Genomic DNA, 23,319 nt, shown 5'->3' on the forward strand with positions numbered 1-23,319 from the left:
CCAAACTGATCTCGCTTTGTTGCAACACTGGAATAAATGCCCATAATTTTCAGCTTCCATGATGGTGTTTTAATAATCCAAGGTCAGAACTTGGGTGACTAGTAATTTAATCTTCAACTCCGGGGAACAAAGGAAATAAAAAGTAAAGGTTTACTACAAGGCTACAAGTGAAGTGATAAGAGATTTTACAATAAGTCTATTGAACACACAAATTTTTCATAACTATTGACATGGTATGTTATGATTAGTGCTTAATAAAGGTGGTGTTAGTAGTACATCCATGTAAAAGTGACGTTCTAATTACAACTTACCACCCAAACTAGTTGTGATGGAAAAAATTGTGTACCTAGTATTGCTCTTTAGTGTATATACTCAAACAAGCACAAAAAGATAGATGACATGAAGTTATCAAGAGAAAACAAGTTCCATAAAATCTTGATTTTTTTCCCCCTTTCTCTTCTTTTATTTTATTTTTAATTAAAAAAACAAATAGTGATACATCATACATTTCTGTTATATTGATGATAAGAACTGCTCAGTACATAATGGTATAACTTCTCTGCCCTTTGCCTGAGACCAAATGAAGCCGACTATTAGTATAGGTCTTCAATGCCGGTTGACAAGAGCAGGCACAATTTGAAAACCCATCATAGCGGTCCAGAAATGTACAATAGAGGAATACCAACAGACTGTTCCATTACTACAAGCTCATCTCCTCAGGTAAACTGATTTCAAGAAAATATAGGCTGCAAAACAAGCAAAGAGATGCTTATTAAGATGAGTAAAACTAGAAGTCTAGGACAAAGAAGCAGGAAGCAAACTAATAAAAACTCTTTAATAGGTAGTTTCTTAGCTAATAACTAATTCTGATACCACCTCATACAAAAATCTATACTAACAACTTAGACAGAACAACACACTCCTGCAATGTACCATAGTTTTTTCTTTACTCTTGTTGAAGACGCGTATTTGCATTCTCTTTCAACAAACCCTTGCCATGACAATTTAAGGCAGTGTTTTGATACTTTGTATCTCTCTTCCCTTGCCATGACAATTTAACGTAGGAATGATTTAATGATTCTTGTTAATAATAAATCCAAGTGCAACCAAGCCAGTACACACTGGCACCTACCCCTATTAATATGTAACATCCCCATATGGGTGTGCCCAATTAATATTTTACATCATACAGCCAGTTAGCGCTAGCAGTCACTTCCATTTAAATCAAGCACATTAACATTGGTCCACCAGTTCCATGTTCCTCATGACATGTAGAAAGGATGGGTCCCTGGTCTTACAAGTGGCAAGATTACATTGGAGGCAAGCAACAGTCGTTACTGTAGGTCTGCCATTAGCATTCTCAGGTTTTTTCTTTTCTTTTTCTTTTTTTCCTCTAAAATAAATGCAGAAATTGGAAAGCACAAAACTTGTGATTTCCATTTGGGTAAAGACAAAAGAGAGGCTTTCAATTGCCTGCGGAAATGGTTACCTTTAAAAAAAGTAAAAAATAAATGACAGGGTTACTACTTAGCCATTGATTTTATTACCTTGCAGACATGAAAGCCATTCCAAAGAACACAGCCTTGACAGCTTGCTTCTGTCCAGCATAATCAAATGCCAGCGGCAGCATTTCATGCAGGGTTAGAAAAGCCATCACTCCACCAACTGAAACATAATTCAGGAAAACATATTTGTTACAAAACTCTGTATCATTCCTAAATCAACTGAGATGATGAGGAAATGATTATATTGCGAACCTGCTCCGAGCAAGCCCTCAAGAATTTCAGGACTCAAGCTGCTTGGGAATAAATAGGCTGAAATAAGATATCGAAAAGGTTATTTTTCCATTAAACAATCCTGATGTGCAAATTTGTAATGCACACTCATTGTATCTGGCTCACAACCCACCCTACTTCAATACCAAGGCTTACACCTCATAAACATCACCTCCGATAATTAAAGATAAGGCTTTCAGTCAAATTTAAGATTTCTATTCTTTCAGAAAGAAAAACAGCCTGCTTTGGCATTTATGCAGTAATAGACACATACCTACAATTATAACACCCAGAGGCTCAGCCAAACCAGAAAGGGTAGCCAATTTGAATGCCTGCCATTTGCTGCAATTTGTAGTAGAAACCATTTAATGACTTATCACATGGCTAATTCTTATTTCTTCATTATAGCTTTCATGATATATTCTACAGTTCATGCCCTCCCAAAAAACAAAAGAAATTAGGACATTATTTAATCAATCAATACGATGTCTATGTCAGCTGCTTTTTAGCATTGTGCGACCATGGGGAACTTTCTATCACAAATCTGACTTCTAAACCAAAGAAGATTTCATTAATACCATATCAATATCTTGGATTATTTGTTTGCATATTTTGGGCTTGTATTTTGCTTTTCAAAGAAAAAAAAACAAGAAACTGGTGTTCAGAATAGGATTCGGATTTCAGAGGCACCTTTTCTTTTTTAATGGAAAAGAACAGAAGCCAGGCTCAAAATTTCAAGCAAGGGTTACTCCTGAAGGACAAACTTTCATTCCAAAGCACATCCCCCCCACCCACACCACCACCCCCCCCCCCCCCCCCGGCGCACGCAACAAAATTCCAAGTCCAACACTACCATCACCACCGTCACTGTGAACATTAATGCCAATAGCAATACTCCATCAAAACCACTACCAAATAGTGGACAACCATGAAGATCATCATCTCCTCCAACGCCTTGAGCACTGTCTTCCCAATCTTCACTACCAGACACTACAGCAACAGCCATCAGATTGATCACCTTGAGATTTGCTCATGACCACTTTAATCCTCTTTCACACCAAGCTGCCAGCACTTCAATGACCACCACCACCCCTAACACTATCACCACAGCCATTATCATTAATCTAAGGCTTCTCTTATTTGCATATGGGCTGACCAACTATGATTTGTTTTATGAATTGGAACAGAAGGCAAACAAATAGATATTCAAAAAAGAAGCAAATATAGTGTATTTCTGACGAAAAATAAATACTTTCAAAAGGCTTAACTAATTGGTGCCTTCACAGAATCTCACCTTTGTGTTGCAAAATAAACAGGAAGTGCAACAGCAACACCCTGTAAAAGAAAACTGAAAGAAGTAATGCAAAATGACATATCTCACCATATAAATGTCATTCATAATCAGAAAGATTGCTTTTAGCTCATCCCATATAGGTTTTAGTACATGATTATTGTTGTTATTGCTATTATTACTAAATATTACCTGCCTGAAACGTCTTTAGTTCAAGCTGGAACTACATAGCAACCTTATATTTTTTGTAATTCTAAAATCTTGATCAAATGAAGTTTTTTGAATTGCCAGAGATAGGAAGAGATTAAAACATTGAAAATAGTTTAAACCTCTTAAATAATATTAGGATAATCCTGATAAGCTTTCAAAAAGACTTTTTTTTTTCTTTTTTTAATCAAAATTTAATGCAGCAGAAAATATTACTAGGTAATATGATATTTCTTTCAGGGACCAATCCATTATGATTCTAATTTCATAACATAATTGAGAGCACTAACAGACCAAACACCAATAATACATGCTTTTTGATAGAGATGTCCAACACAATTTAAGGATGATTCTTTCATGGACCAATTTAATTATGATTCTAATATCATAACATAATTGAGAGTACTAACAGAACATACAACAATACTACAGCTTTTTCGTAGAGATATCCAGGTGAGAAGAATTTAAGAATTAGGGCAGTATTCACCTAATGTCTTGGACAATGTTTCCTACCAACTACAGTGAAGAACCATTAAATGAAACTGGCGCAATCAACCAAAGTAAATCTAATTTCTACCAAGTTTCTCTGCAATAAGTTAGCCATACAACTAAATCTGAACAGCAGATAGATTTGCCGAAGCAACTTGGATAGAGTTAGATTGGTGTCAGGCATTAACACATTCTTAACTTTGTATTGTCTTTGTTTTCAAGTTTTCTACCTTAGTATTGTCCAAAATTCTAGTTCCCAAGTTTCCTGATATAAGTAAAATTGTTTGAGAAGTTGGAGAAAATATTTTTCTTAATCAAATATAAGTAAAAATATTTTTCTCAATCACAGTAAATCTAATTACTACCAGGTTTTTCTACCTTAACGTTGTGCAGGTCTTGATTTGACTTGATAAATCTAATGGAAGTAAAGGACTTGTCCTTTAAATTATCAAATATAACAGTCCAGAATTTTTTGGCAGTTAAAAGGTTGGATTTTACCGTTATTCATGGCATAGTGCAAGCATACAAAAGAACCAAAAGTCTGTTTGAAAATCAGATATATTACAGAATCAGAGAACACATACCTCTGGAATGTTGTGCAGAGCAATGGCCAAAGCCAAGTTGACACCAACACGAAGACCCTATGTTTAAAAAAAAGATACAAACTAGAAATCTTAGTGGCATGTATCAGTGTCTATTTCTCTCAAGATATGAGCGTTCAAAATATATTTGTTATGTTAAGAAATGGCATTGAATGGATCCAATAAAAACTAAATTCTTGTGAAACAATGCAGTATTTATTTGAGTTCCAGGAGCACACATTACCAGTTTCACCTTGTACACAAATCAGGTAGAATGAATTCAAACTATTTTAAGAGCATAAAATGGGCATAGTTTTTATAACAGTCACCTAAACTCAACTCATGCAGAAATATCAAAGGATTGAGCATCAAGAACCAAGAGAAAGATTGCCACAGAAGTCAGAATTTTATCAGCTACAGAATGCCCCATAGTTTCATTTTAATTGGATGCTTATAGGTTTAAAGAAAGACCAAAATGTTTAAAAGTGTAAAACAAGGATGAAAGAAAGACATTCATAGTTATAGCGCACAAACTTGATGGTAATTCTGAAAACAATGCTGTTTAGGTCATGCACAATAAAACATAAGATAATAAATTCCTAAACAGCTGGTGTGCTATATATTAATTCATTGGTGATAGACATAGTTATCTCATCTTTAACACATTAATATTAAGAATCATAAGTAATTCTCTCTCTCTCTCTCTCTCTCTCTCTCTCTCTCTCTCTCAAGAATAATAATAGTTTAAGAACATTTTCTCCTGAAGGTAACTCACAATTGGACTATGTGAAATAAAACCGGAACATCTAATTCGAAGTTAGTACACTTCTCATATTTAACTTAACAGTCACAATAATAAAGTACCTTCATTGACCCAAGAAAAACTGCCATTCCTTCAGGAAAATTATGCAAGCTTATGCCTGCATGTCGTAGGAGACAAATTTTTCATTAAACTGGACTGATAAAAGCATCAGCTTACATAGAAAATAAGCAATAATTCATGAAATATGAATTCTTGAAATCTCAGCAAAGCTTCCAAGTGCAAAGAAGTTTAGATTAACCATCAGCTATACAATTTTGCAGGCAGATTAATATGCATTAGTTGGCACCTTTGTTGAAGCAGCCATTCAAAGAAATATTATTAAGGCAAAAGAAAAAACTATGAGATACGGTCTGGAGAAGAGACCATATGAAACTATTTCCTACTTTTAATTGATGATATAATAGCTAAAGATTATTGACAAAAGAAACAAATATATTAGTTTGATCTTTTAACATCACTCAAATAAAACAACGGAATGATAAAATTGAAAGAAAAAGTAAAAGATAGATGACTTTGGAGTTGGCACCTATGGTTAGCTGGAGTTAGCACCAGACCTTTGGGACAATTTCAAGAGAGCTTTCATTCATCATCAAAATAATCCCTCCATCCATAGGAGTACATTATTTGGCTTATATAGAATACTAGACACTAATTCTAATTGACTTGGGAAATCTCAATTATTGAATTGCAAAAATAACTTTGAATAAAACTAATAATAAACCTAATTAACTACTAAGACCAAAAATAAAAATACAACTGACTCCAAAATCAAATAAGAATAATTAAAATAAACTTTCCCTTGTGTTTCCTGCATCAAGTGCAGCATGAAACATCAATAATGATGGGGTCCATCTGATATGAACTACTCAGAATTCCAATTGGCAAATTACAATACAAAAGAGCACCCAACATGGGCTAAAAGATGCTCCTTTGTCAAAGAAGAAGTGGGAAATAGCTTACTCATGCAGCTAATATTGATGTTTCCCAATCAAATGGGAAGTTTTGTTTGGCCTTGTCAGCCTAATAGGTGGCAGAAAAATGTACATGACAATGGGATTCAGCATTTCAGCTCAAACATTATCCCAGGCATTATTTTCTATTTGAGAAATTAAAGTAAAGTCTTCGATTATCAAAACACAAAGAAGACTCCTCTAAAACATAAATAAGAAATATAACTCTTTTTACACTAAGATCGAGTACCATAAATCAATTAATCAAGCAGCCTATGCCTCTACTCAAAGATATATCACCTAAAGATTAAATAAATTAACCAACTATATTTCAAAGTTCCACAAATTAAATGCAATCAATTTTGGAATAGTTTTAATCAGAATCTAGGAGGAGAATTAACCATGTCCATATGATTGTCATACCTACAGCTGTAACAATCCCACTGAATAAAACTTGGCGGCGATGCTTTTTCATAATGTCCTTGCCCCCTTCATCTCTAGTTTTCTGCGCTCAAGTCAGTGGAAAACTGTCAACTACTTGTATTATGTTGAACCATCAAAGAAGTATTCAATCATATGCAAGTAGATTAAGAAAATATTTATCAGGTAGATGAATATATCATTCATACCTTTTTACTATCTGAAACCGGGGCAAGTGTTGGTTCTGGAATAAAATTGGCAACAATAGCAAAAAATAAGACACCTGCAAAAAACTGACTTTCCACAAATGGAGAATTAAATTATCATAACAAAAATGAAAAATTAAGCCACAAAAATGAAGCATATGAATTAGATGAACATTGAAGTTTATAGCTAACCCAAAGGTTTCCTTTTAAGAAGCCAATCGAGTTAATAGCGTTGTGAGCCAAATCCAGGAATGAAATGCTCAGCATCAGACCTGCTGCAAATCCCTGCAAGGAAGAGATGATCATATTGCAAAATAATCTCCCAACATTAAGCATCAATGGGGAAGAAAGTTGAAATTTGATCAAAGTAGAGATCGTTGTTCCACAATTATACAATCAGTTAATATAATTAGGAGCTTATCTGGAAAAGTAACATACTTGGATTAAACATTGACTAGATTAGAAAAATAGAAATTACAGCAATAAGGAAATGAGTGGTATCACATGTCCCAGGGCTATCCAGATTTTTGGATTAGAAATGAAGAGGTTGAGTACTGCGCTAACCTGTAAAATCCCAAGCATCTTCAAATTGGGAGCCTGATTGAGAACTACAAAGAGTGCACCTGCTCAACATTCCATAAATTAAAATTAGATTAGGAACAAAAGCTAATATGGAATTACTTATATTATTCACTAAGTCCACAAAGTAACCAGAACATATCAGAAGGTTTCCAATGATAATGCTTCTAACATTTTTAGGATGTTTGAACTTGCTAGAATTTTATAAATCAAGGAAGAGGCCTATATTAACACCAAAACATGCATGACTCAGATATACACACATACAAGTGTATGTGTGTGTGTAATAAGATGCCAAGATAATAATAAATAATAAATATTTCTAATACTCATTATTTCAGAACATGAAATTGTAAGCATATGAATGTGACAAAATTAAAGAAGAAAATGTGGGGGGGGGGGGGGGGGGGGTGGAAGAGAAGAAGAAAAAAGAAAGAAAAAAAATCCTCTTCTAGATAACATTTAGGATCCATGAAATCTTGATGAAGAACATGTAATAAAATACAAAAAGAATAATGCTTGTATTAGGAAAAAATATTCTACCACACTAAGGTGTCAATGACCATAACAGCAAGTTGATTTTGGAACATAAGACTGGAAACTTCAAATATGAAGTTTTCTGCATATGGAGGCAATTCATAGAGAGACATTGTTTTCGGTCACTCAGTTGGATTATATTGGCTACTGGTCTATGCATTAAGTTTATTTATGATATTTGGCAGAAAGCAAACTGGCCCACGGAAGAACCAAATGGCTTGTTAAGTTCATGATTCAAGTTACGCCTCACAAAGGTAACCAGATTAGTGAGTAAAGAGTTAAATCTTTCACCATAAGCAATATCCCAATAACCAAATCATCACATAAAGTAAGATATTCCAACATACTTCCATGTTGAGGCAATTTGAAAAATCATGTGAAGATATGAATAATAACATGAGTATATATTGGGCTTCCCAATGAAGCAAAATGACAGGAAGAGAACTTCTAAAACTGGACTCATTCTTGCCTCTCCCTAGTCCATTTACATGACATTATAAAGTCATCACCAAATCCGAACTTAGCTCAAACTACTTCCTGCCTCCCCCTAGTCATTCTACATTCCTGAACAATCATTACCAATCATCTTTTGTCATGTCACCACAAAATATCTAACTCTAATATGTCTCGGCACCCATCAGACTGTCATCAAATTTTCATTCACCTCTCTCTCTCTCTCTCTCTCTTAAATTCCATTTGATTTATCCACAAAAACAAAATTGACGCCAGTGTTGTTGATACTGCTGAAACAAGCGCATAAATACTTATTACAACCACTGAGCTCCACCCAACAAAGCCTTAATCACAGACAAGTAAATACATCAATTTTCAACTATTCAAATAAAATGGGATTGTCCCAGATTTTGAAATTACCAGCTAATTAGAAACAAAAACATCAAACGAATTCAGCTAACATTAGATATTTTTTATGTCTGTTTCATTCAAGTCCAAGACAAGAGTCAAACAACAAAAAACAAACTTCGAATTTAACAAGTACCCAATTGAACACTTTCAACAATCATACACAATAAGCAAGCAAAAGTACAAAAACTTCAAATCACATCCACAAAATGCTAAATTTATCAAATGGGGTAGTTTGAATTTGAAACATTAGAAGCTTCACTCACCTATAGAAGTACTCAGTCCACCAATTAGTGAGAGCCCAAGAGCCACCAATACCTGAGAACCCATTTGCAGCTTTTCCTTTCTTTCTGTATTGGGTGCCCAAAAGATTCAAACTTTAACACCAAATCAGAGAGAATTCGCAGAAAAGTCGAAAGCTTTACTCAACAAGAAACAGAATTTTGTGAGTTTATGAAGTAGTAAGTGTGCAGTGCAGGTTTATATAAATGAAGTTTTGGGAGGGAGAGAGGGAATTTTTACTGTGGAAGAAAGAGATGGTTTGAGAAACGGTCCAAGAAATGTAGTTGCAGTATTATAATGTATGATTATATAGTATTTTTTTATCCAAAAAAAAATTATATAGTACTATTTTTATGTATTTTTCTTTTGCCATAAGCTATACCTAACTTTGCATGGTTCTCTCAAACAATGAAAGCGTGCCTTTGGAGGCTGGAGCTGACGGTTAGAGCAATGTGAAGGCGTGAGAATTGCGTCTCCATTCTGCCCACTAAACCCTATTATGTCGATGAGGGCTTTATAATATAAGAAAATGTTAGGATGTGGTTTTTGGACTATTTTTAGAAACATTTTTATGGGAAAATGATAAAGTAATTAATTATTTAGATAATTTTTTATATTTTCTATAAAAATAGGGTCAAAACTTTTTTGAAAATGATTTATTAACAATTGTCAATTTGTTTGGGAGTGGATTAGAGGCTATGCCATAGCTGTCGGTCACACAACCAGTGTTGTTGCAGAACTTTGGACATTAAGAGATGGAATAAACTCTCAGCTGTGATTTTTGAACTTGATGCAAAGCTTGTTGTGGTTTTGCTTCAAAAGGAGGATGGTAGTCAAAATAGCATAGTTGCCTTAATGAGTGACTGCAAAGTCGGTCTGAGAGAAATTCCTATGGTTCAAATCCATCATTGTCATCATGAGGCAAATAAATGTGTCGATGCCCTTGTTAGAAGGGGAGTGTTGCTTCCCCAAGACTTTGTTGTTTTCTTAGACCCTCCAACGGATGTCTCTCTGTTAATCAGTTTGGACTTTGCCGGGATGGCCTATGATCACTTTGTACCCTCGTTTGTTTCTGCTACTTAGTTTTTAATGCATTCCCCTTTCTACCAAAAAACAAAAATTATTTTGACAATTTTTATGTTTTCCATAAAAATAGGGACAAAACTTTCTTGGAAATGATTTATTAACGATTGCCAATTTGGGGATGAAAAAATTCTGGTTCCATAAATTATTACACAACTTCTTTGCCATAACTGTGATGTGACAGAGTGTGAATAGTGAAAAAAAATGATGGGTTCATCTAAGTTGTTTGTGGAATAGTTTGGGGATCTCATATGGTTGTGAATTGATTACATTGGACCAATGATTAATATTTTACTTTGTATATTTAATTTTAAGTGACAAAATACTAAATAAAACTTTAGATTTATAATATGATCAAGTTTAGTTTCAAACATGTTTCCAACTATCTTTTCAAATTCATTAGGTGACTATTTGAAGAGAAATGTTAAGAAAACACTCAAATCCACAATATGCTTAAATGCCACCTTGTGATTGGTGTGCCTAATTTTTTTTTTTTTTTTTTCAACAAGTACTTGTGGTGGTCTCGTGTGTAAGTGCTAAAAGCTAATCACAAGTTGACAAACAAGCATGTTGTTAAATTGAGGTTATCCGTTGGCGGATTTTGATTTATTAGATTATCTATGTATATTATTTAAACTAGTATGTAACCCCATGCTACCGCACGGGAATGGATATATTATTAATCATGAGTTTATTCATGTTTAAAAGTCTTAGTTAAGTCTAAATTCATATTATTAACCAGAAAATTTCATTAACAAAATTTAGCAGTATATATATTTTACACAGAAAGATGAACCTTGGTGACAATATTTATCCAAAAGATCCATTCACGCTTTTGAATCTTCAATCTCTATTGGTGATTGAAATTTTCGCAGCTTAAAAATTTTTAAATTAAAAAAAAAAAAAATCCCTCAGAGTTGTACTCATTTTGTAGTTTTACGATGGGCCGTTTTGTAACATGATGGGTATTTGTGTGAAGAAAAAACTTCTGAAGTTCCATGACTGATAAAAGAAATTCTCTCCAATCTCTTTTTATAGAGAGAGGGGTTTGTGCGTGTTTTTATACATCCTTCATAGTTGTATTATCACGAAGCAGGTCCAATGGATTTAGATTGGTACTACCGATTCCCAAAGCATGAGTGTTTAATGTGTTATTAATTTCATCTCATTCTTCTACACATGACAGCAAAATTAAAAATAATTAGATTGTACACGTGTATAGTAAAATTGGACTCCAATTTCAAATTCTAATTGAACAATTGGAATGATAATATATGATAGTAACAACAATAGGAAAATTTAAATAAAATTTTGAATTAAATTGTAACAATTTGAATAAAAAATTCCAGTAGAAAGACAGGGTGGAGTGATCCACTCCAAGAAGGCAACCAAACTTGCATAAATATAGAATAATAAATCTCTCTTCGGAAAATTTACATTGTTCATAACCTTTACCTTCACTAAACATTTTAAAAATATAGTGACTCACATCTGCCATCCAGACATCTACAGTCAGGTTCTCTCCAATTCGCGTGAGATTCCATTGATCACTAAGTTCCTTTGCAGCTTACAAAAAGTATCATCTATCGGTCCACAGCAGTGCTTTTTTCATTGTTATAGGTGCCAAACCTAAACAAAAAGTCAAATATAAGGATAGTGAATTTTAGGCATAATGTGCATCTAATCACATATTAGTAATTTATAACAAATGTAAATATGCAAACTTTGTAAGTGAATAGTAAACAAAACTCGGTGTCAGAACCAAGAAGAAAATACTTTAATCCGAAACTCAGTGCAAATGTAAAGATGCAAACTTTGTAAGCAATTTATAACAAAAATGCAAACTCTGGCTTTGCTATCTTTTTAGAAATTATGCAATGTACCCAAACCAAGTTCTTATCACGGATATTAATCTCTTGGGTTTTCACATTTGACTACAAAATCAAGAAAAAACTTAATTAGCACAGTAACTCACTTGACCCGATATATAGAAGTGGTTTTAATAAGAATGAGCCCACATACATTTAGCCACATAATGCAAAATTCAACTTCAATTTCATATTCTAGACACATGGCACAAAATTAGAGTTCTAATTTGGAATTCAATTTCACAATCTCTCTGCTTCACCTATTATATTATATATAGACAAGTCACATGACTTATTAACAAAATCATGTGACTAAAATTACACATTAATGGTTTCTTCGACTAGTTTGGAGTCAAACATTTTTCTAATCCGACCAATCCATAAATAACTTACAAAAATTTGTGCCTATGTGTATATGTGTGTGTCTATATATATATACACATACTAATTTTGAGACTTAGTTTAGGCATGGGTTTGGATTCAGCAAACGTTGAATCCACGTCCACATTTTTCCTTTTTTTTTTTTTTTGGCTTTCATGAGAGACAGATTTTACTGTTTAGAGATAGATTTTACTGTTTATGTACTGTTTTGTCACTGTTCATCAATGTAGTAGTACTGTTTATATATTAAAAAATATTAAAAATGGGTCCCAAAACACTATTTACACATTTAAAAATTATTTTGCTACAGTGTTTTCAGTTTTCAGTTTTCAGTTTCAGCAACAATAAGTTCAATCCAAACGAACCCTAGATGTATTTATTTATTCAGCAAAATAAGTTTAGATGTATTTATTTGATTTGGTTTTGGTATTTAAAATTACCTATTTTGATAAAATTAGAATGTTATGATCAATTGTGTGAATTGCAAGTATTTATTGGATAGTTTCCTTTAAAAAATTGACTGAAAATTCAATTTAAATGTTAGATCTTACAAAATTACCTAACTCGATCCATGTGATTGGGGTTAAGTTAGATTAAATTAGGGATTTCTCAATCTAAAAAAGTTACCTATTTGAGAAAACTCGAGTTGTAGACTCAATAGACTTAAATGACTAATAGTAAAACCGTAAGTCCCAAATTTTATCCACCATATTATTGTTTGTAAGATTACCAATAACTTGGCTAAAGCCTAAAAGGGAGGGACAACACTTCCTTCTAAAAGTTGTCTTTTGAGCTTCTGTTGGCATCTATGGTAGCAGCCATGATTGCCTTGACAACATAGGTCGTCTTCACAAACGCCATTAGTAAAAGTACCAGCTATATGGTTACCAAAAACGACTTATTAGGAATTTAGGACGATATTTTTCGTCTAAAATCTACAAGGCCACCGTAAAGCTCTTTATTTTAATTAGTACATCAATTAGTCAATAGAAAAGGAAAATAGCATGCCACATATTAATAGGACCGTTGGAATTATGGTTAGACCTGTTTTGCTGAAAGGTGGATAAAGACTAAAGACTAAAGAATTCAACTTGAACATTTTTTATTTTTGAAAACCAAGTTGAACGTGGTTAAAGTTAGCCTTTGATAAAAAATAAAAATAAAAAATTCACAATTTTGTATATAACATTTTTCACAATTTATTAAGGGTGATGAATTGTGATTGGAGTAATATTATTTTTTCATGCCAATGACTTTTAGTTCAAATGGAGATATTCATAATTCAAGTCTCTCATTCTCACTTAAAAAATGTATATAAAATACTAAGATTCTTTTTTTTTTTAGAATATAAAATACTAAGAGTATTGTAACTGAACTATTATTTTTTGGTGTTTCTAACAAATTATTCCATAGTTCAAATCTCTCTCTCTTATAATCGAATTATTAAAAAAAAATTGTTTAAAAAAGAAATCACTTTCACATGAGTTATAAACACAATTTTTAATTTTTATTATGCACCAAATATAATAAATTACACATTAATAATTGTGAAAAAAAAAGTTACAAAAATTTGGTGGCACTAAATTTATTGTAAATGTTTTTTTTTTTTTTTTTGGAAGAAGAATTATTGTAAATGTTATCTAATTTGGAGCTGACGGTTAGAGCACTGAGAGAGCGTGGCCCATGGCGTGAGCTAGGCCTAAAATTGACGGTCCAATGGGACGCTGTTACAGTGCACTACCCATAAAAGAAAATCAAGATAAAACCTAATCTTCCATCTATGAGTGATTTATTTATATTTCATTTATTAATGTTTATCCGATGAATACTTTGATTTATTTAATTCCCAATATCTCTCTCCTATTTTTTAATCTAGTCGTTAACATTTGAAGTTTAACAGACTTGTGAGCTATGACTTACAAAAGGGAAGGTGACTCTCATTTTTTTCTTCCAAGTTATAGGTAGATTTTGATTTCAAATTCATTGCAATTTGCAAGAGGGCAAAAATAATGACAACTGAGAGTTGACATTAGTTGATAGCCAATGACTTAATCAAGACCTAAGAGCCCCCCTTACTCTCTCATAGGAAAAAAAGAAAAAGAAAAGAAAGAGAATTATTATACTCAAAACGGACCACTCTTACATATTGGCAGGTGAGGCTCTAAGAAAATAAGAATTTTGGAAGGTAAAAGGTCCCTACTAGCATGGCCTTTCCCTTTTTTTGTATCATCAATTTGTAACTTGTAAGACTTTCTTGTTGAATCTTACGTAGTAAGTAGGATTATAGCGATTTGTCTTTCTAGTGTTTGACGTTCAACATATATATGGTGGGTATACCATCTCTTTCATATTATAGATAAGAGTCTGACATGAGCTTGTTGAGCCATACTTAGGTAGGGAAGACCCGGCAAGTTTCGATATATTATCTTGTTTGAAACTCTTTGAAAATATTTAATCGGGTCTAAATCATGTAACCTTTTGTCTATGGAAGCGATGGTAGCTTATCACATTCCCACATAATGGTGCCAATTGATGACAAATCAATTGTCACGCTGCTAACTGGGCAATAAAAAATTGGATGATAGAGCACCTATAATGCACAAGAAAGGAAACCTTGACATCATTGATGTGGTAACAACCCAAAGTTCTTTAATGCTTATATTAGTGACCTCATTAAAGGAATTATCTTTTCAGTATATGGATTTCTCAAACCTTGTTATAGTAAACTATGAATTTATAGGTTTAATGGCGACATACATTATTTCTAGCCCTTACCTTGATTGTGGTCTAAATGGGCGTTGATGTGGCCATTGTGGACAAGCAGGGACGGAGCCAGACTATCAAGGGAGGGGGGGCTAAAAAAGTTCATAACTAAAACACTTTTTTTTTTTAATCAAAATACTAATTAGTTAGTAAGATTTTTGCTAAGATTTATTATTTACCTAATAATACTTTGTTGTCTCTTTGATATAATTATAAAGATGTCAAACTATTTATAAAAATAAAAAAATAAAAAATGACAAACTAAAAGACAAAACAACACAACCATGTCAATGACTCAATAAAAAACAACACTGCCACTGACCTACTCTACTACTACCAATAGTTTTCTAAAAAAAACTACCAAAGAAAAATTTATACAGTTTTTTCCCTTCTTTCGGCACAACCCTCCAAAAAAAGGCACAAACTTTAAACATTCAAACAAAATCATCACCATGCACACTAAGAGTCTATTTGAATATTATTTATTGTTAAAAACTGAAAATTAAAAATACTGTAACAAAATAATTTTTAAATATGTAAATAGTGTCGTATGACCTAGTTTTAAAGTTATTTTTACTGAAAAAAAGTACTTACGAGTCTCGTGAACAGTGCACAGAACTCACTAAAAAATGCTGGACGCAACGGAAAAATCATTTCAACCCTATCCAAACGTTCACTAAGAGAGCTCAAAATCATAATCCAACCCAAATCAAAATTTGAATAACCCCAAAACATAAAAAATATAAAAATAAAAACCAAACTTACTTTTAAAGGATCTTTCACCTTAGCGTTAAGTTCCACCTTGACTTTCTCTAGTAGATCTGGTGGCATGTGGCGACAATTTACTCAAACACTCTCTTCTAATGGTGGTGGTGTGACCTTTTATAGACTTTTTGTCTCTATTCATCTAAAACCCTCTCACGGTTATTTGAGTGTTTTTTTTTTCCCTTGAAATTTTGTTGGGAATTACGGTGAGAGTAGTGAGAGTGTGAGATTGACATACAAAAGTAGTTTTTATTTTTTTATTTTTAAATCCAGGCTTTGGGCTGATTTTATGTTGTTTGGGCTTATTTGTGTGGTTCTTTGGGCTCTTTCATAGTTTTAAAGGGCATTTTGGGGACCAAATTTAATTTTTCATGGGCCAGATTCAAATTTATGTATAATATAATTGCTCTTTTTTTCTTGTTGGGCCAAGGGGGCAATAGGCCCCCCGGTCCAAACATAGCTCCATCCTTGTGGACAAGATTTGGTGATTCACTTTATTTGTGAACGAGAATCTCACTTTTAGGCCATTAATTATTGTGCATGTAGTTCATAGGTTCCGATTCCCACACTTTTCTCGTGATGTTTAACTCGTCAAACATGATTATATTCAGGGTCGACCCTAGGCCTAGGCCACTTAGGCCAGGCCTAGGGTCCCAAATTTTAGGACAAAAATTGAATTTTTTTTTTTTTGAGATATTGGAAAAAGAATTAGTTTTATATATTTTTTTCTATTTTTAAGAAATCTTTAAAAAAATTGAGTAATGATAGAAAAATACAACTTTAAATACATAGGGCTTACAAATATATGTCATTAATCACAAGAAATAATTCAGATAAGAAAATGTTAGAAATATTATAAAATTTACTTTAAAATCTTTATATATTGATGTGACAATTAATATGATTTGTGGAAGTCAACAATCTACTAAATGCATTTTTAAATTACTTTTTGTGGTTGGTGATACATTTTTATATGCCTCATGTTATAAAATTTATAATATCATTAACATCATTCATTCAAATACTTATTTATTTATCTTCTTGAAATGTCACTAATCACATTCATTGCTACATCTTTTGTAAGTTTTTTCTAGTAAATTTTTTTTTATAGCTTTAGCATTTCTTCAACAAAAAATAGAAGCATATTACAAGATTAAAAAAAATGAATTTTTATTATAAAAAAATGATGATATTAAAATCTAGCTAAATATTACTTAAATAATAACAAAATGCCCTATTTAAATATATTACCTCAAGTATCAAAGTTTGTTGGGCTGCGCAACCCCTAATCATATTCATGGTGTCCACATTATATACTTGACTAAAAATGATTACTTTAAATTTTAAAAATTAATCTCATTCACAAACTAGTTATTGTTTTTTTTTTTTTTTTAATCTCAATTATATATATATATATATATATATTTTAAAGCTAATTTTATACACACTGATAATTCAAAAATAATTCAAACCATGACAAAATACACGTTTTTTCTCGAATGACAACTATCCCCCGGTGGGCGAAGCTGACTTGACAAATCTCTCTCTCTCGATCTCAATCGAGTCAATTGCTTGTCCCACAATATTTCCCAAATTCCCAAAAACTCCAAAACCCCTCAAAACTCTAAACCCCAAAAAAAAAAAACAATGGCCACCGCACGTCTCTCTCTCCGCCTCCGATCCCATCTTCACCACCACCACCTCCTCCGCAGCGCCACCCCTCTCCTCCTCCTCTCTCCAATCAAATCCCCATCCCCACCGTCCATTCCCCTCACCCCAAATCTCCTCCGCTTCCTCTCCACCTCCCGCCGCCACCCCACAAAGCCCAAACCCATCGACATCGGAGCCCGAGCCCGTCAGCTCCAAACTCGCCGCCTCTGGACCTACGCTCTCACCTTCAGCTGCATCGCCGGTTTCATCGTAATAGTCCTCAACGGCTTCCAAGACCAGCTCGTCTTCTACGTTACCCCAACCGATGCTCTCGAAAAGTACGCCTCGAACCCATCGAAATCCAAGTTCCGACTCGGTGGCTTGGTCCTCGAAGGCTCGGTGGCTCACCCACCTTCGTCTCCCGACATGGAATTCGTCATCACCGACCTCGTCACCGACATCCTCGTCAAGTACAGAGGTTCTTTGCCGGACTTGTTTCGCGAGGGTCACTCTGTTGTCGTTGAAGGGTTTGTGAAGCCGTTTACGGATGAGATTAAGAACGAGGTCGTTTCGGTTAGGAGTGTGGCGAAGAAGGCGAGGAGTGGGGAGTGTTATTTCTCGGCCACTGAGGTTTTGGCTAAGCATGATGAGAAGTATATGCCTCAGGAAGTGGCGGCGCAGATCGAGAAGAACAAGAAGAAGTTGGAGAGAGGGGAGGAAGTTGTGGTGGCTGCTCAGGTGGAAACTAAAGGGTCGTAGAGAAATGGGTATGGTTCAAAATTTGATCTTTTTTATGGGTCTTTGATATTTTTTTTGTTTTGGATATTTAGAGTATAGTTGAAATGGGGTAATGGGTTTTGGTTAATTCAATAGGTGGAGGTTGTATTTGGTTGATTTTTAGGTGAAGGGGTACTTGATTTATGTTGAGAGAGAGAAAAAGAGAGGGTTTTGATCAATTGAGGCTTTTGAAGACTTCAATTTTGTTGTTGTAATACCACATTCTTTGGCGGTGATAAGGTATTAGCACTTTGATTGACTAATGAATAAATTCAATTAGGAAATAAGAATTCTGTCCACAGTGACTAATGAATAAATTCAAGTGTTAATTATTATTGTCAGTTTAAGATCTATCAGATATAACTCTTTGTTTTTATTCTTAAATTGGTTTGCTTTATTTCAATTTCAATGTTTAGATCCCTGTGAGACATTGTTTGATCCCAGGTGCAGCTATTATTGGGATATTCATTGTTGGATTCAAGTCATCTTCTTGCATTTTATGCTAGTAATTCCCATGTTTGTTTGTTTAAAGTTCTTTAATACTTTGCTATGCTCCTTCTAACTGCCTTCTAATATGGCATCATTTGTGGTGGATGGTTAATAAGTCGCAATAACCCTGAAGTGGTGGATGGCTAATACGTTTATCTACCTCTAGAAGAATGAATGTAAGCATTTTATCCTTTGCCTTGAGAAACCCCGTTAATGTTCTCTAGTGTTATGACCTTTTGTATATGCTGTGGTGAAATCATTGCCCTATTCTTTTAGACTAGTAAAGGAACATAACTTTTCTATAATGACTCATAAGATTGATAACATCAAGGCCAAGATCCGGGACAAGAAAGGCATTTGGAGGACAGCTGTACCCTGGTAGATTACAACATTCAGGAGTCTACCCTTCACCTAGTGCTGAGGCTTTATGGAGGCATGCAATTTTTTGTGAAAACCCTAACGAGGAAGATGATTATACTGGGTGGATTTTTGGAGTGATTAGGTTGGGTGATTGCAAATGGAGATTCAGCCAAAGGGACTTCATTTGTAATGGGTGGTTGCTTGTGGTTCGGCCAATGGGATTTATTTTGTTGGTGGTACGGATTTTGCACGAAGTTGTTTATTTGTTATCGTAATTGGGTTGAGGGTTTGATGACTGGTGGTTTGGATGGTCCTTGAGCTCATGTGTGGTGGCCTAAGATACTTCACGGCGGCTGTGTGGTAGTGTTGGATATTGATTTGGTTTTTGGCTTGGCCAAGCGTGCATCAAAAAAAAGAAAGAATACGTAAATGGATTAGAAAAAGAATAGATTTTTTTGGGGTGTATTTGAAGAGGTGGCTAGCTAAACTAGAAAAGTAGCTTTTAAAGCCAAAATTTGGGTGAAATTTTAGCATATCTGTTGGAGGTGCTCTTATGTATGGGTATCCATTTTATGATTGAGAGATGCATACAGTGTGTTGTTTCCTTTAATAACGAGATTTCTCTCATTTTATTGAAAAAGTCAATTTTTTTTTTTTTTTTTTTCCAGAAAGAAGGTAGGGAATTTACTGCAAGTCTTATGTCTCTGACTTGCAGTTTTTAGAAGGGCAGAAGAGTTGCATGAAGATTTGACCCAATGTGTGCAAAGTCCTGCGAGTTGATAGTGGGGTGTTTTGATGGCATTAAGGTGGTATATCCGCATTTTTTATGGTTTAGTGCAGATAAGTGTTTGGTGTACTAGTAGTAAATGTTATTTGTTATATGGTTTGAGTAACAAGACCACACCAGGAATATGAGTTTCCGTTGTGGATCATGTTTTTTGACACAATGAGTGCCAAGAAAATGAAGTTACATATAAAGCTTGGCAAAGCAAGATCTTGCTAAATGTGGAGGTTGGCAAGCAATTTTGCTACATATGACAGAACTGATAACAAGATCGGTGCCATGTTGGTCCATAATCTAAGAGCATTCAAGAGGAACCTAATCTTATGAGGACCTCTGTTTTGTATTCTTGTGGCCATTTGCACACTTTGGGTAGCATCTTTTCTAATACAAAGCAAGATTTTGCTGAATGGAGGTTGGCAAGCAATTTTGCTAGGTATGTCGGAACTGATAACAGGATTGGTACCATGTTGGTCCATAATCTAAGAGTATTCAAGAAGAATCTAATCTTATGAGGACCTCTATGTTGTACCCGTGTGGCCATTGCACGCTGTTGATAGCAGTCTTTTCTAACACAATGCCATATTCATTTTTTAAGGTGTTGCTACAATTTTCAAGTACTTGATATGTGTTCCATGATTTAGAGTAGTGTACTTGTTTTGGTTGCGTGGATAGTAGGTAGAAGACAGAGAGGAGGAAAACAATCAAACATGTTTCCATACTTATAAACAGTCCTTGCTGCATACAAAAGCTTTCAGTTCGCTGAAGCTTAAACAGATGCATGTCCAACTCTTGAAATGCCTCATATTCTAGCTTAAAAACTATTTTTCTTTGGTGTGCTTGGCTTGCTTCATGACAATCATTGAGGAGCTGATGCATGTCCAAGTCTTATTGTCAACCGTCACAGTTGTTATTCCATTGACCCAACATCGTCCTAGTGCAGTTGCTGGTCTAAGAGGTTGGCTTCCTTGCTCTGCCGGGGCGGGTGAAAGGCATGCTGCATCCTTGCCCATTTTTCTTTGTCATGGAAAAGGTATTGATAATTTTATTTCATATGCAAATACCGTTGGTTTATTGACCTTTACTGTTTTCTTCATTGGCAATGTGCTGAGATTATATGCATCTACCTCTAAGCACTGGTGGCATGAGGAGCTGATGCTGCACCCATTTCATTAGAGATATGAATTGGGAGTATAATCTCAGTCAATTAATTCTTCTTCTAGGTTTTCCTGGTATACAACTGAGATCAAGCTAGGTCAAAATCTTTTCAAATACAACATAGTTTTCAATTACATTGTGGAGAATGTTAATTGTCAATGTCGTAGATGTAGTCTAATGTTGCATCATTGTAGTTCCAACACTGTAGATATTTGTGAATGATACAGGTTCTTTGTAAATTTGGTGAGAAATCCTCAGTCCCTGAGCTTTGCTTATTTGCTGAAATTACAATATATAAAAAAATGAGGGGAAAAAGACCTTTTTTGATGTGGGGAAATCACTATACAGGTATGCCAAAAAGTTTCGAGTGTGTTTGAAAAGTCCAAAAAAAAGCCAGCCTTTCGGCTTATATTGGTTAAGCCCACCCCAAATAAGCTTTGCTCCCTTCTTTTCTATTGTACTTTCAGCAAATAACAAATAAACAAAGCTCACGCTGTTTTGGTTAGTACCTTGTTTCTATGCGGTACCCCTAAATCCTACTCCAGTTTATGTTTCAATGAATTAGTGATAAAAATTTTTTTTACCACACCTTGTAATTAATCAGTTAAAAAGGTTTTGAAAATTTTGTCTCTCACATGGCCTTATCTCTTTTGAGTTATGTAGCAGATTAGAATGTGTTTTGGGACTAAGGATTTGTTGCTGTTGGATAGGGTATAACCTCAGAATTATTTTTTCTTCTATATTGATGGTATGACTGGTGTTTAGAATAATAATATGTTAGTAATTCATTAATTATTGACGTAACAAAGATATTATTGAAATTAGTTGTATACGATAGTTTTTACTTTGAAAGAAAATGAAGATAATTGCATAATTTGAATATGAAAATGGTACAAGCTATTCATGTATAACATGCCCCCGAGAAAGAGCAATGCTTAGAGCATCTACAACTGGTTTTGCCATCTCATCCTATTTTACCATTCCAAAAAGCTACTTTATTAATTATACAATACAATTTTACAATACTTCTAGCATTTCAACTTTTATTTTCCTATTCTACTCATTAAAATAATATTTTAACACAATAAAATAATATATCCCACATTCACCATAATTTACAATTCAACCCATTATTTATTCTCTCTCTATCTTTCTGTCAAGATCCATAATCATCACCACCGCTGCACTACACACACTTGACACCATCACCACCACCACCACCACTAGCAACCCATAATCTACCAAAAAAAAAAAAAAAACCAGACCATTAACACCACCCTCACCGACCATCAATACCAAAAAAAAAAAAAAAAAAAAAAAAAAAAAAAACACAACAACCCATGGTAAATAATTAGACCCACGCCACTACCGTTGAATCCTAACAAACCACCAACCACCACCACCACGCCACACGCCTACCAGAAAAATCCACTCTATCAAAACCCCATCGAAACGAAACCCACGCAATCAAAACCCGATCTCCATATACGCCGATCAAAACTTCGATCTCCACAAAACCTACACCGATCAAAACTCCATCGGAACCCACTCAATCTCCTTCCGTCGATCAAAACCCCATCTGAACCCACCTAAAATCAAAACCCACCTCTCCACGCACGACTAGCCACAACCCACATGCCCCACGATGAACTCTATGCAAAACGACCTAAGCAGCTCCAGATTGCAAACCACTTCGGCGGCGCTTTTTGACCCGAATCGAGTCGGAGCTCTCCAACATTTGTGACGAAATCCTCAAGCTCCTTGACACCAGACTCATCCCCTCTGTTGCCACCGGCGACTCCAAGGTCTTCTACCTTAAGCAACAGCACAAGGAGGGAGAGACGAGAGAAGTCAGAGAGAGAGAGGGAGACGAAATACTCAAAGACGCTGAGAAAGAAATTTTGACATAGCGGAGAGAGAAAAAATAAAAGGATTAAAATATATTATTTCGAGTGCCATCTTATTTGTAAGATGGCACTATAGCGCTATGCCAAAATTTTTTGGAATTTCTCAGTTTTAGCCTTCCAGTTGCTAGCATGTTTTTGGGCCTAAATGCCAAATGTATCTTACATTTGGCATTTGAAAGGTCCACTGCTGATACAACATAACTATCTCTTGACTCTTCAACACTAATATATATAGCCATCACCATTCTATTAATCTATATATATAACCAAAACTTTTGAAACTCCCACAATTTTCCACGTCATCATTATTTTTAAAACATCAGCATTATAAAACAA

At 34.3% G+C, this 23,319-nt stretch overlaps 2 protein-coding genes across 6 annotated transcripts; one reads left to right on the forward strand and one right to left on the reverse strand.

Moving 5' to 3' along the window:
- Positions 1 to 323: 323 nt before the first annotated feature.
- On the reverse strand, positions 324 to 9,479 carry LOC115975741 (zinc transporter ZTP29). 5 transcript variants are annotated; one of them, XM_031096656.1, is made up of 13 exons: positions 9,389 to 9,479; positions 8,986 to 9,069; positions 7,307 to 7,365; positions 6,935 to 7,027; positions 6,746 to 6,829; positions 6,540 to 6,621; positions 5,208 to 5,263; positions 4,347 to 4,403; positions 3,070 to 3,110; positions 2,050 to 2,117; positions 1,758 to 1,814; positions 1,548 to 1,665; positions 324 to 746 (listed from the first exon to the last, which is right to left on the reverse strand). In XM_031096656.1, the coding sequence occupies exons 1-13, from the start codon at positions 9,393 to 9,395 to the stop codon at positions 701 to 703; spliced, it is 852 nt and encodes a 283-aa protein (XP_030952516.1). In that variant the 5' UTR covers positions 9,396 to 9,479; the 3' UTR covers positions 324 to 700. The 5 variants fall into 5 exon arrangements, with proteins under 5 accessions (XP_030952516.1, XP_030952545.1, XP_030952524.1 ...); XM_031096685.1 differs by having other exon boundaries at positions 9,384 to 9,473; XM_031096664.1 differs by having other exon boundaries at positions 8,986 to 9,138; positions 9,384 to 9,473.
- Positions 9,480 to 17,392: 7,913 nt separating this feature from the next.
- LOC115975756 (cytochrome c-type biogenesis protein CcmE homolog, mitochondrial) lies at positions 17,393 to 18,623 on the forward strand. The gene has a single exon (XM_031096710.1). It carries the CDS (start codon positions 17,509 to 17,511, stop codon positions 18,268 to 18,270), a length of 762 nt encoding a protein of 253 aa, XP_030952570.1. The 5' UTR covers positions 17,393 to 17,508; the 3' UTR covers positions 18,271 to 18,623.
- Positions 18,624 to 23,319: the final 4,696 nt, after the last annotated feature.

Source organism: Quercus lobata, chromosome 1 (genome assembly GCF_001633185.2).
Source record: "Quercus lobata isolate SW786 chromosome 1, ValleyOak3.0 Primary Assembly, whole genome shotgun sequence".
NCBI classification, from domain to species: Eukaryota; Viridiplantae; Streptophyta; class Magnoliopsida; order Fagales; family Fagaceae; genus Quercus; species Quercus lobata.

Coding starts and splice junctions, on each gene's coding strand:
- LOC115975741 (XM_031096656.1), bottom strand. Junction 4,404..5,207: donor TTTTTCTTGGGTCAATGAAG/GTACTTTATTAT, acceptor TTTTAAACATAG/GGTCTTCGTGTTGGTGTCAA. Junction 3,111..4,346: donor CTCTGCACAACATTCCAGAG/GTATGTGTTCTC, acceptor TTTCTTTTACAG/GGTGTTGCTGTTGCACTTCC.
- LOC115975756 (XM_031096710.1), top strand. CDS start 17,509: ATGGCCACCGCACGTCTCTCTCTCCGCCTCCGATCCCATCTTCACCAC.